The sequence below is a fragment of the Perognathus longimembris genome, chromosome 12, assembly GCF_023159225.1.
Source record: "Perognathus longimembris pacificus isolate PPM17 chromosome 12, ASM2315922v1, whole genome shotgun sequence".
Taxonomy (NCBI): Eukaryota; Metazoa; Chordata; class Mammalia; order Rodentia; family Heteromyidae; genus Perognathus; species Perognathus longimembris.
Genome location: NC_063172.1, coordinates 68,456,694 through 68,470,443, shown reverse-complemented (window position 1 = coordinate 68,470,443; position 13,750 = coordinate 68,456,694). Strand labels below are relative to the sequence as shown.

The 13,750-nt window shown below is 39.9% G+C and overlaps 1 protein-coding gene and 1 pseudogene across 6 annotated transcripts in view; one reads left to right on the top strand and one right to left on the bottom strand.

Moving 5' to 3' along the window:
- Nucleotides 1–13,750, top strand: part of Ncoa2 (nuclear receptor coactivator 2) — a 273,451-nt gene that overhangs the window by 254,865 nt on the left and 4,836 nt on the right. For all 5 annotated transcript variants that reach the window (XM_048358685.1, XM_048358684.1, XM_048358683.1 and 2 more), the window contains 4 exons: nt 1,070–1,304; nt 3,197–3,374; nt 3,971–4,169; nt 6,255–6,344. In XM_048358685.1, the coding sequence (XP_048214642.1) occupies nt 1,070–1,304; nt 3,197–3,374; nt 3,971–4,169; nt 6,255–6,344 (702 nt within the window). The remainder of the gene's footprint in view (nt 1–1,069; nt 1,305–3,196; nt 3,375–3,970; nt 4,170–6,254; nt 6,345–13,750) is intronic.
- On the bottom strand, nt 8,999–10,088 carry LOC125360654 (annotated as a pseudogene). The gene is made up of 2 exons (XR_007212782.1): nt 9,833–10,088; nt 8,999–9,736 (listed from the first exon to the last, which is right to left on the bottom strand). The product of XR_007212782.1 is annotated as a methylosome subunit pICln-like (transcript).

Below are 13,750 nucleotides of genomic sequence, written 5' to 3'. Positions count from 1 at the left end.
AGGACACATAAACAGGTACATCCCTCTTACTAGTACTTTCCCTTCATCCATTCATGTGTGCCTCCTCTCCTTCTTTCTTACTCTTTTTTTTTTTTTTTTTTTTTTTTTTGGCCAGTCCTGGGCCTTGGACTCAGGGCCTGAGCACTGTCCCTGGCTTCTTCCCGCTCAAGGCTAGCACTCTGCCTCTTGAGCCACAGCGCCGCTTCTGGCCGTTTTCTGTATATGTGGTGCTGGGGAATCGAACCTAGGGCCTCGTGTATCCGAGGCAGGCACTCTTGCCACTAGGCTATATCCCCAGCCCCTTCTTTCTTACTCTTATCCTGTCTGTCTTCTTGTGCTTCTGTTCTTTATACCCCCTAAAGCCTTTCCGAGAGTATCATTTCACCTTTTGGCACAAAGACTTTAACAAGACTCTAAACTACCAGTCTTCTGATGGGCATGATGGCATACTCTATAATCACAGCACCTAAGCGTTGGGAGACAGGAGTTTTGCAACTTTTGAGACTAGGCTACATAACAAGACCTTGTTCCCCCCAAAAAAAACAAAATCTTCCTGTAAAAAAACACTGTGGGGCTTAGTGGTAGAGCGCTTGCCTTGCATGCACAAAGACCTGGGTTTGATTCCTCAGTAACACATAAACCAAAAAGGCCGGAAATGGCTCTGTTGCTTAAGTGAGGTAGAGTGCTGGCCTTGAGCAAAAGAAGCTCAGGGACGGTTCTGAGGCGCTGAGTTTAAGCCCAAAGACTGGCAAAAAGAGAGAGTGGGAAAGAGGGAGGGAGGGAGGGAGGAAGGGAAAGAAGGAAGGAAGGAAGGAAGGTTGGTTCTTTTGAAATCCTTTAGTTACCTGTGCCCTCACAATATGAGTAAATGGATATTATCAGGACTTCAGAATCATTGTATATATAGAAATTAGCTCATGTACTTAATCAGCAGTTTTTCAATTCTACAGTCTCTCCTTCCTATGGAATTTTATTTTCTAAGTAATTATAGATGAGACAGTGTCATTTGTTTCTTTTTTTAATCTGTGTCTACTCCATTGTTTTTCTCTGTGTATTAACCTTGATTTAGGCACCTATTAATGCACAGATGCTGGCCCAGAGACAGAGGGAAATCCTGAACCAGCATCTTCGACAGAGACAAATGCATCAGCAACAGCAGGTTCAGCAACGAACTTTGATGATGAGAGGACAAGGGTTGAATATGACACCAAACATGGTGGCTCCTAGTGGTCTACCAGCAACCATGAGCAATCCCCGGCTTCCCCAGGCAAATGCCCAGCAGTTTCCATTTCCTCCAAACTACGGTACTGGATTCACATCCCCACCACCTTTCACCAGTCCTTTCTCCCCAGTGTCCCCCAGTCATGGGTCACAGCTCCTCTCTCACAGCTCTTTGCATGGCTCCCAGATGAATCTGGCTAACCAGGGAATGATAGGAAACCTGGGAGGACAGTTGGGGCCTGGCAGGAGTCCCCAAGTCCAGCACAGTACCTTCCAGGCTCTCAGCTCAGGTACCTCCTTTTCTCTGAGTGCAGGTCTTACTTTAAGAATGACCGAAGTAAGTGTGTATGTGTAGGGTGTATGTGTCTGTCTGTCAGGCGTGTGAATGTGTATGAGTGTATCTGTTCTTGTCAATGCCTGTGAACACAGTGTACCTATATTTCCATTTATATTTGAATGCCTCTGAGACTGACTCAAACAAATCAATAGATAAAATACAAAATGTTGAACAACATAATAAACTTACATATAATAGCTAATCTAAAGCTTTTGAAAAATTAGATTTTAAGGATTATATTATCAAGAGATAATTCTTGAGAAATACTATATGGAATCCATAATGAGAGACCTCTTAGTTTTCTTCATATTGATTTGTTCTTTAGTGTCAGTCTTAAGAAATATAATGTCATGAATGAACATTAAGATTTGTATACATGTGGCGTTCACTTAATAATTGAATTTTGATAGATGTAAATGCTTACATTAATATTAGTATTCAAAATGTCTTTCCCTAACCATTGTTGGAATTATCTATATCTATATATAGCCAGTAATGACTTTATGTTGCCTAAATTCTAGTCTCCTAATTCTTTAAAGAAACAAAGGTAATGTATAGCATATAATAGTAGTGTATGGGCCTTAAACTTCTATAAGGAATTTAAGTATTAATTACACATGTGAGTTTTACAAATCTTAAACAAAAATGAACTTAATGTACATCTCTGAAATACTCAGAAGATGTTGCCTGCCTTCCCAATTTTCTTTTGGGATTTTTTTTTTTTTTTTTTTTTTTGGTGCGAGTAACTGGAGCTTATGGAGGGCCTCAAGCACATGGCGCAGGACTCTGCTACTTGAGCCATGCCTCCAGTTCTAGATTTTTGCTGGCTAATTGAGGATAGGAGTCTTGAGAACTTTTCTGCCTTAGCTGAGTCTGTACCTTGGTCCTCAGATCTCAGCTTCCTGAGTAGCTAGAATTGTAGGTGTGAGCCCCCAGCATACAGCCTATTTTTGATGACTTAGTAAATTCTGCTGAAAGTCCTTCCTTTCCATTTAATATAAATTCCATTTTCTTTGAGAATGAACAAGAAACATACTGTACTTTTTTTACCCTTTATTGCTAACCTTGGGTTGTGCTAACGGTGCCATAGAGTTGAAACAAGCCAAACATGGGTACAATTACTTTTTTTTAATGCTTCCATCGTATCATGAAATGACTTAATTTAAATTAAAAACTATTTGTGTGTTGATTTTATTTTTTGGCCATCCTAGGGTTTGAACTCAGCTCCACAGGCACTCTGTGCTTGAATCATACCCCAAGTCCCATATGTTCACTATTGATGTATAGTGGAATATTAATTTAACTCGATCTAATCAATACAGTTGAAGTAACTTAAGGACTGATTATTGGGTTTAAGGAAGGAATACTATTTTCTTTCTGTAACTCTGGCCATGACTCTACAGGCCCCTCAAACTGGAGGTATGGAGTATGAAAATGTTTTCACAAAGTAGGGAGACCTTTTTTTCTTTGTGCATTTTGATCAGAGCTCAAGATCATTTTCAAAATGTACATAATTAATCAGCATACGATTATGTATTTGAAAGTTTCTTTGTGTAATTTGGAATGCTCTCTTTTTCCCCCCCGCTAGTCTCCACAATGAAACTAATGATCTCTGGGTTTCTGTTGTGTTTTTTTAAGGAATAAGTCAGCAACCTGACCCTGGCTTCACTGGGGCCACGACTCCCCAGAGTCCTCTAATGTCACCCAGAATGGCACATACCCAGAGCCCCATGATGCAGCAGTCTCAGGCCAACCCCGCCTATCAGGCCCCCTCAGACATGAATGGATGGGCACAAGGGAACATGAGTGGAAACAGGTAACACCGCCTCGTTATGTCCTTCAGATACAAAGGATAAGGAAACCTTCTATAGATTACCCTCTCGTTTTATCTGCATTTTTAAAAAATATACCTGCTCAAGAAGGGTAATACCAAATGAACTGCTATATAAGTCAGTTTACTCTTCTGAGAAGAAAGTACCAGAGAGTTACAAAAACTGCTTTAGCAAAGCACTTCTCCTTTAGGAGTAAAAGTTGCAATCTAAACAGATGCTCCCACACCCATTTATCATAGAACTGCTGTAGAAGGCAAGTGGCCTAGACATCCCCTATCAGGACCATGATAAGACAAGCACAAGGTCCCTCTGATGCTACCAGGACAGTGGGTAATATACATGGACTATCTAGTGATGTAGGAGCTAGATAGTTTGACTCCCTTGCAGCCTTCTGGAGCACTACCTCTCCTGTTATAGACCTCACCACCCCCACCATCTGTTGCATGCCCCCTAAATGCCCTCCCCCCCAGTTCATTTAACTCACTGTAGATACATCCCTGAGAAATAAGTGCTCAGAGATGGCTGCCTCTGTTTGCTGCCAGCTGCTAACATTTTATTTCATCTTTCTGCTCTGTTCTAGCATGTTTTCACAACAGTCCCCACCACACTTCGGGCAGCAAGCAAACACCAGCATGTACAATAACAATATGAACATCAATGTCTCCATGGCGACCAACACAGGTGGCATGAGCAACATGAACCAGATGACAGGACAGATCAGCATGACCTCAGTGACCTCCGTGCCTACGTCAGGGCTGTCCTCCATGGGTCCCGAGCAGGTGAGCACCAGGGAGAAGTAGCTAGGTGTCTACTAACCGTAGCTATCTGTTTCTGCACTAGCTGTATTTTCACACATTCCTAGTGTCTGCCCTCAACTCCCACTTATGCTTTGAAGGTTTTTTCACCATATTTTTACCTTTGTTTAATGAGGTTAATAGAAATACTTTATTTTATTTTTTTGTCAGTCATGGGGCTTGAACTCTGGGCCGGGGTGCTATCCCTGAGCTCTTTTGCTCAAGGCTAGTGCTCTGCCACTTGAGCCACAGCACCACTTCTGGTTTTCTGGTAGTTAATTGGAGATGTGAGTCTCACAGACTTTCCTACCTGAGCTGGCTTTGAACCATGATCCTCAGATCTCAGCCTCCTGAGTAGCCAGGATTATAGGCATGAGCCACAAGCACCTGGCAGAAATAGTTACTAACAGTGAGATAAGTATGGCAGAATCCCTGTCAGACAATTTTTTGATGTTTTTTTTACATCATATACATTTTTCTTTTATTTAAGGAATTTAACTATATTAAATGAATCTCTAAAACTGAGGAATTTATATTTCTATGGATTTGGGGGGGTATAGATTAAGAACTTCCATTTTTCTTTTTCATTTTTAAATGTAAAACCAGATTTTAATAAAAAGCAAAACTATCTGCTTCCGACTAGTGGCTTAAAATGAGAATGACACTAATCATCCAAAAACTATTCCTTTTGAGGTCAAGGGATACAGTACAATGGTACGATACTTTCCTGGCATGTTCAAGGTTCCTGGACAATCTCTAACCAAAGATAAAAAGTTCTTTTTACTAATAGAAATAATTCTGTCCCTAAGCATGCACCAGCTTCACTAGGTAACAAAGAGATAGTACGTTAACAGGCTACAATTTAAACACTGGCTGGCTCAGAGGTAAAGCTATATAGATTAGTAATTTTAACATGGTATTACAGAAGATTCTTGGAAGGACTCAAAAATACTGATAGGTGACTGCTCAACCTCAGTAGTTTCTTCAAAGTAAAAATGGTGGTAAGGATCCTGAATCTTGTTTCTTACTTGGGAGAAACTGAGACACGAGAAGTTTAAATGACACCAGTAAGTTTTTGGCATCCCCATGAATTTCAGTTTAGAATGTGATTTTGAGAATGGACAATTGAGATTTGAGTAGTTGTGTAATTCTAATATTAGTAAACCCTAGTTTTGTGAAAAGTTTCTAACTGCTACAGTGTTTTTTCTTGTTCTATAAAATGATTATTTTGCAAGGTTTTTATGGGAAAATTAAAGCTCTTTACTATAAGACTGTGTGCTTATAGTAATAACTGTATGTCTGTTGTAAGTCATTGGTCTAATTTGAATCAGCCAAAAAGTTATCAGGTTATACCATGAATATGTTTACGTTATCTCTGAATTTGATTTCTGTACAGATGCAAATAAAATACTTTTGAAGGCAGCTAGTATATTTTCATGTTCTCTATACTCTCCCCAAAATACATACATGGGAGAATAGGGTAAAGCCATTTTTGTGTGGTCTCTTTTCCTCAGTATTATACCTCAAAGAGGTATAAAACAAAGAGGAAGACTGGGAATATGGCCTAGTGGTAGAGTGCTTGCCTCATATACATGAAGCTCCAGGTTCAGTTCCTCAGCACCACATATATAGAAAAGGCCAGAAGTAGCGCTGTGGCTCAAGAGGTGGAGTGCTAGCCTTGAGCAAAAAGAAGCCAAGGACATTGCTCTGACTGAGTCCCAAGCTCAGGGACTGGCAAAAAAAACAACAACAAAAAAAAAAAAAAAAAAAGAGGAGGAAGGTCAGTGGTCAGCTTTTTTTTTTTTTTTTTTTTTTTTGCCAATCCCCTTAGGGCTTGGACTCAAGGCCTGAGCACTGTCCCTGGCTTCTTTTTGCTCAAGGCTAACACTCTAACACTTGAGCCACAGCGCCACTTCTGGCCTTTTCTGTATATGTGGTTCTGAGGCATCAAACCCACAGCTTCATGTATGCAAGGCAAGCACTTTACCACTAGGCCATACTCCCAGCCCTAGTGGTCAGCTTTTTTATGTATACTTTGGATGCCCTACTGTCCTGTCTTTTTGCCCTCAGGTTAATGATCCTGCTCTGAGGGGAGGCAGCCTTTTCCCAAACCAGCTGCCTGGAATGGATATGATTAAGCAGGAAGGAGATGCATCACGGGTAAGCAACTGCCGATGAGCAGGTGAACAGAGACATGAAAATAAGGGGGGTTTTGTTGGGGTTTTTGTTTGGATTTTTTTTTTTTTTCCATAGCTGAGGACTGAACTCGGGGCCTTGCACTTGCCAGGCAAGTACTCTTCCACTGAGCCAAATCTCCAGCTCCAAAAATGAGTATTTTATAGGCTGAAATTGGCATAGGTATGTTATCAACTAGTAAGGTAGAGGCAATTAGAAAATTGCTTCTGATTTCATTTAGCATACAATGCTCTGGTATGAATATTTTAATTGAGCCTATGGTAGTGTATAAACTTAGTTTTGCACTGAAATGATTGTATAACCAAATGATAAAATAGCAAGAATTAGTCATTTAGGACAAAATTTTAGTTAGTATTTCCTTTTCTGAATGATAATAAATGTTTAGGAAGATAAAGAATTAAGCAAATTTATTTGCTCCCTCTTAATTCTTAGTGTTTTTGTTTCATTGTGTTTCACCAGCAATCTTGTGTCTTGCTTATATCATTTGCTTATTACACTTGAAACATTTCAAGAAGAGTTATATTTCCATGGTCAAAGCATGTGTCCGAATTGTAGGAGAATGAGTAATTAGTACCTGCCTGAAGCGTGTGCCTGGCACAGATGTTCAAGCAGCTCAGCACACAAGTAACTGGGCCTACACAGTCCACTTTAGAGAAGCGATCAAACCCTCAGCAGTAGAGAACACTCTTAGAACTCTATCCAAAGTAAAACAAACCTGGACAGGGTAGAGGCACCAGCAGAGAGACGAGGGAAGGCTAAAGGAAGAATGTGAATGGGGATGAATATGATCGATGTAGTTTGTTTCCGTGCATGAAAATAGTAGAGAATTGAGAAAATGACAGATAGATGGGGGAAGTTAATAATGATACATTGTTTAAATGAGTGGAAATGTCACAATGAAATAATGAAGTCCTCCTTATACAACTAATGTGTTAATTTTTTTTAAGCCAGACACCTGTGGCACACACTTGTAATTCTAGCTATTCCAGAGGCTGAAATCTGGAGGTTTGCAGTTTGAAGACCGGTCAGGCAGAAAAGTCCATGCGATTCTTTTTTTTTTTTTTTTTTTTTTGCCAGTCCTGGGGTTTGGGACTCGGGGCCTAAGCACTGTCCCTGGCTTCTTTTGCTCAAGGCTAGCACTCTACCACTTGAGCCACAGAGCCACTTCTGGCTTTTTCTGTTTATGTAGTGCTGAGGAATCAAACCCAGGGCTTCATATGCTAGGCAAGCACTCGACCACTAAGCCACATTCCCAGCCCCATCCATGAGATTCTTTATCTCCAGCTAATTACCCTAAAAAGGCTAGAAGTAGAGCTGTGGCTTAATTGGTAGGACACTAGCCTTGCAGAAGCTCATGGAAGTGTCCAAGCCCTGAGTTCAAGCCACAAGACTGGTGCCAAAATATATATATAAATAAATAAACTTATCCAATGGAGAAACATAAAGTTGATATTGAATTGCCTCAAAAAAAGTGTCTCTTAGATGGTCTTATTAATAATACTAGCAGTCACACTTAGAAAGTCAATGTAAATTTGATCCATATTTTAATATAATTTTCTCCATGCGGCTTCATGTGGTTCTTAATTTTTTATTAACATATTTTACCAAACAATAAGTTTCATTGTGACATTTTCCTTCATGTATACCATGTACATTGATGAGATTTCACCCCTCTACTCCCTGATATTGCCCCTTTGTCACTAGTCCTTTTCTTTTCCCCCAAATAGTCGTGTGTGTGTCTGTATGTAAAATGTATATACATATTTAAATCTAGATTCCAATATGAGAGAAAACATTCATCTTCCTGAGTTATACCTGTTCTGCAGTTTTCAGTTCTATCCATTTTTCTACAGTGATGATGATCTTACAATTCTTGGAATAAAACCTCATTGTGTATAGATTCCACATTTTCTTATCTGTTGATAGGCACATAGGTTAATTCTGTAACTTGGGTATTGTCAGTAGTATTGCAGTAAACACAGTTGTACATTCACCTTTCATATTTCGATTTTTTATATACCAGTGTGTGATATTTCTGTTTTTAGTTTTTGAGGAAATTCTGTGCTGATTTCCGTTGTGATTGCACTAGTTTTTATTCCCAGAAACCGTATATAAGGGTTTCTTTTCTTCATATCCTTGCCACCATTTGTTGTTTGCAGGGGAGGGGTTGATGGCCATTCTGCCTGAGGTGAGAGGGAATCTCAATATCTTTTTTATTTGTGTTTCCCTAATGGCTAAGATATGGAACATTTATTTGTCTTTTTTTTTTAATATAGAAGACCTAGATTTATTTGTTAAACTATTACAAAGACAAAACAATTACCATGGGAAGGACTTTGAGGACATCATCGCAGTTCATTTGATCTGTTATAGAACCTAAGAGAGTGGAAATTCAAGGCTATAACCTAAGAGGCCAGAGCAGAGCAGATGGTAAAACAGGGCAGAAGCTAGCCACTGTGTCAGTGGTGGGATTCAGTTGGGGTTTTCCAGAGATACCAGCAAGGCCTGAATTCATTCATCTGGGCTTGGAATTAGTAAGACTCATGTCCATGTGGAACACAACAGAGGCTTAATTCCTCTGTGGTCTTGGCCTTGTCTCTTAAGGGTAAATCCTTACGTACCAGAGAGGCATTTCAGCTTCAGACGCTCTCTTGCAAACCCCACCCTTGTCTACTCACACCCCAAGCTCCAGTGGGTTTCACCAGAGTCCCGCTAGTGGTCAGAGAAGGGCAGCAAAGGCAGGAAGTAGTGGCCTACTCAGGTAAGACCAGACACAGAAAGTTTGGGGTAAGTGATAAACTACAAGCAACCCCTTGGTTAAGTTAATTCACCTTTATTAATAAAGGTCATAATTTCTTCTGCTGGTGACAACCTGCTGCCTGCCTCAGTATCATTGTCTTGAGAAAGAACTGGTTCAAGTGAATTTTGAAGGAAAGAAAGCTTTTCACCAGCCCCACTCCACAGTGGAAGAGGTACCGAGTTCCCTCCTACAGTTCCAAGCAGAATCTTAAAGAAGATTAAAGCCCTTTCGGTGATCAACATCTGCATCCTCAAACTGTCCAGCAACTATTGGTGTGGTATCCACCTCCATGCCATCTTCATAATCTCTTATTGAATCTTCTGTCCGGACTCCAGCCATGTTATACTGACTGCTCACAGACTAAGAGAGCATTCCTTCTAATGGGATAATCCTTCTTCATAGGTATAAAATGTAGGGATATCCCCCTGTCCTTGTTCGTGTGCCTCCACATCATACGCTTCTTCGTCATAAGCATCCGTGTCAGCATCCGAGTCTTCATCCTCGCGGTCAGGGTGCAGGGCTTGGCACTCACACATCGTCGTGAACAGCTCCTCCAATGCTGATTTAGCACTAGGCACAAATCTAAATTCAGTCATAGGTTCCACATCATCATCACTATCTTATTCATCAGAAAGAGATTCTCATGATTCTTCTTCCCATTTGGCATTCACCATAACATACAAGTGTCTTGAGGATAGCCATTTAGATCCCTGGAGACCGCATGTAAGCTAATGGTGGGGTATTCCAGTGAGAATCCTAATCCAGAACCATCTAACCAAGACAGGCGGCTCTTGGCGATGTAGAGGGTGTCGGTGCCCAGGCCCTTGCCGTTCAGCATGGCCTCGGTGTCTGGCTGCTGCTGCTGGGGGCTCTGGCGGCGGGAAGCTTTTGAGGAAGCTCATGGCGGCCGGGAGCGCACACACACCTTACTTGTCTTTTTACTGGTCACTTGTACTACTTCTTTTGAAGTAGTCTGAACTATCCAATTCATTTGCTTGTTAATTGGTTGAGTTATTGGGGGCAGGGTTGATTTTTTAATTTGGTGTGTCATTTGTCAATTCTTGCTCATTTCCTGAGCTTGTGGAATCTATATCTTGAAGTGTTTCCCCCTATTATTTCCTGCTGGTTTTCTAGTAGTCTCAGAATTTCAGATCCTACATTAAGATCTTTGGTCTATTTTTAATTGATTTTTGTGCAGTGTGAGAGATAGGGCTCTAAGGCCACTCTTCTACATGTGGTTATGGAATTTTTCCAGTACATTTTTCAATACCTTTTCTCCAGTATATTTTCAGCACCTTTGTTGGGAATTGGATGGTGTTAGCTGCATGAATTTATTTCTTTGTCCTCTGTTTATTTTACTGGCCTATATGTCTGTTTTTGTTACCAGACTGTGCTATTTTTGTTCCTATAGCTCTGTAGTATAATTTAAATAAGATATTGTAATACCTTCAGCACTGCCCTTTTGATCGAATTTCTTTGACTTTTTAGAGTTCTTTGTGTTTCCGTATAAATTTTCTATTTCTCTAAAGAATTCCATTGGAGTTTTGATGGGAAATAGCAGTGAATCTATAGGTTGCTTCCTGTAATATAGCCATTTTCACACTATGAATTCGTACCGGAATATGAGCAGTTCTTCCACCTTCTAATGACTTTTTCTTTGATGTTCATAATTCTTGTAGTTAGATAGCTCTTAACTCCCTGGTTAGGTATATTCCTAGGCCCTTTGTTTTTTCCCTTATTTATTGTCAAAGTGATGTACGGAGAGGTTACAGTTTCATACGTTAGGCCTTGGGTACATTTCTTGTACTGTTTGTTACCTCCTCCTTCATTCCCCCTTCTCCCCTCCCCCTTTCCCTCTCCCCCCATGAGTTGTTCAGTTGGTTTACACCAGTTTTACAAGTATTGCTTTTGTGGTCGTTTGTCTTTTTATCCTTTGTCTCTCGATTTTTATATTCCCTTTCACTTTCCTAGTTCTAATACCAGTATATACAGTTTCCAATCTACTCAGATAAGATACAGTGATGGTACTGGTACAGGAAGGGGGATATAAGAGGATCATCAACAATAGAAGCTACGGTTTCACATGGCATGTTGAAAGTAATTACAACAGTGATATAACAGTCGTTTCCATAACATGGAGTTTATTTCACTTAGCATTATCTTATGCATTCATAAGGGCATAGCTATTAGGCTCTTATGATCCTCTGCTGTGAGTAGCCTAAACCTGTGCTTATTATTATGAGGGAGACCATAGAGTCCATGTTTCTTTGGGTCTGGCTCACTTCACTTAGTATAATTTTTTCCAAGTCCTTCCATTTCCTCACGAATGGGGCAATGTCATTCTTTCTGATAGTGGCATAAAATTCCATTGTGTATATGTACCACATTTTCCTGATCCATATGTCTACTAAGGGACATCTGGGTTGGTTCCATATTTTACCTATGACAAATTGTGCTGCAATGAACATTATTGTACTGGTGGCTTTAGTGTGTTCTTGTTTGTGGTCTTTTGGGTAGATCCTAGGCACTTTTTTAGAGCTATTATGAATGGTACTATTTTCCTGATTTCTTTCTCTGTTCACTACTTGTATCTTAAAAAGCTACTAATTCATACATGTTAGTTGTATATTCTGCTATTTTGCCAAAGATACTTAATCAGATTTGAGATCTCAAGTGGAGATTATAGTCATTTAAGTATAGGACCATCTCTGCAAATAGGGATAACTTGACAAACTTTGTTTCTCTATTATTATTCTTGCCTTACTGCTCTGGCTGAGAATTGAACATTTTATTGACTAAGAATAGAGTCAGGTGAATTTCTTATGGGCAGCAAATAATTAAAATTTGGTGGTGTTGATGATGTTTTGGTGGTAATACTGGGGCTTGAACTCAGGGTCTGGGTGCTGTCCTTGAGCTTATTTCTCTCAAAGCAGCTCCACTCCTTAAGACACTCGTTCACTTCTAGTTTTTTGCTGGCTAACCGGAGATAAGAGTCTCTTGGATTTATCTGTCCAAGATGGCTTCTGGACCATTGGATCTTAATCTCCTGAATATCTAAGATTACAGGTATTAGCAACTGGTCTCTGGCTGGATCTTGTTTCTTTAAAACCACTCACCTAATTCATCTTTTAATTAGAGATTTCAGACTTTTAAGCCTGTAGTCCTAGCTACTCTGGATGCTGAGATCTAAGGGTCTGCCCAGGCAGACAGCACCTCCCTAAGACTTTTTTTTTAATTTATCTTATTGTCAAGGTGATATACAGAGGGGGTACAGTTACCCATGTAAAGTAGTGAGTACATTTCTTGTCAAACTTGTTGCCTCCTCCATCATTTTTCTTCTGTTTGTCTTCCCTCCTCCCCATCCTCCTCCTGAGTTGTATAGTTAATTTCCAGCATAATGTCTTGTGAGTATTGATGTTGCATTGGTTCGCCTTTTATCCTTTGTCTCACCATTTTGATGTTCCCCTTCCCTTCCCTAATTCAGATAAATGTATATATAATACCCAGGGTACAAATATCAAATACAGTGACAACAGGGGATAAACTGTGGGGAAGAAAAAAGAAATAATTTCTTATAGCACATTAAAAATAATATCAGTGAAAAACCTTGTTGCCAAATCTTGAAGAAATGCTCAACATCTCTGGCCATAAAAGAAATGCAAGTCAAAACAACATTGAGATTCCACCTCACCCTAGTAAGAATGGCCATTATCAAGAAAACTAACAACAACAAATGCTGGCAAGGATGTGGCCAAAAAGGAACCCTACTATGCTGGCTTAGTTAGTCATAAATTACTTTTGATTATGCCTATCATGGAAGGTTTTTCTTCAATTTAAAGAATAACTTCTGGGGCTGGGATTCTGGCTTAGTGGTAGAGTGCTTGCCTTGCATGCATGAAGCCCTGGGTTCGATTCCTCAGTACCACATACACAGAAAAAGCTGGAAGTGGCTCTGTGGCTCAAGTGGTAGAGCCCTAGACTTGAGCAAAAGAAGCTTGGGGACAGTGTGCAGGCCTTGAGTTTAAGGCCAAGGACTGGCAAAAAATAAACAAAGAATAACTTTTCTGAATATAGTAATCTTGGTTGGCAGTAGTTTTGTTGTTGTTGTTGTTCTTGGGGATTTCTTTTCAGGGTTTGAATTATATCATTTCTACCTTTGTGACTCTTGTTAAATTTGTCTTTGAACATAACTTGGCACATAACCAGCACCAGTCTTGAGCATTCTTTATTTATTATTTGGTTATAATAACACATGGAGTTGTTCTTTTCTGATCACGCCTGTTTGGAGTCCATATTCTCCTTAGATTTACATTTCAACAATTTTATTATCTTTGGATTTGGTTATTGAGAAGTCATCAACTCTTGGAAATGTCATGTTGCCTTGCTTTTTTCAGTTGTTTGTGTATTTCTAAGTTGTGATTTGTGCATCTTCTAGTTTTATTGGGGGGTTTCTTGGTGAGCAACCTCCTTTTGAGGATGCAACCAATCAAGTTTTATATTGGTTAGATAGGCCTCACAAACTTGTTGCCCAGGCTGGCCTTGAACTGTGCTCCTCTGAGCTAACATTACA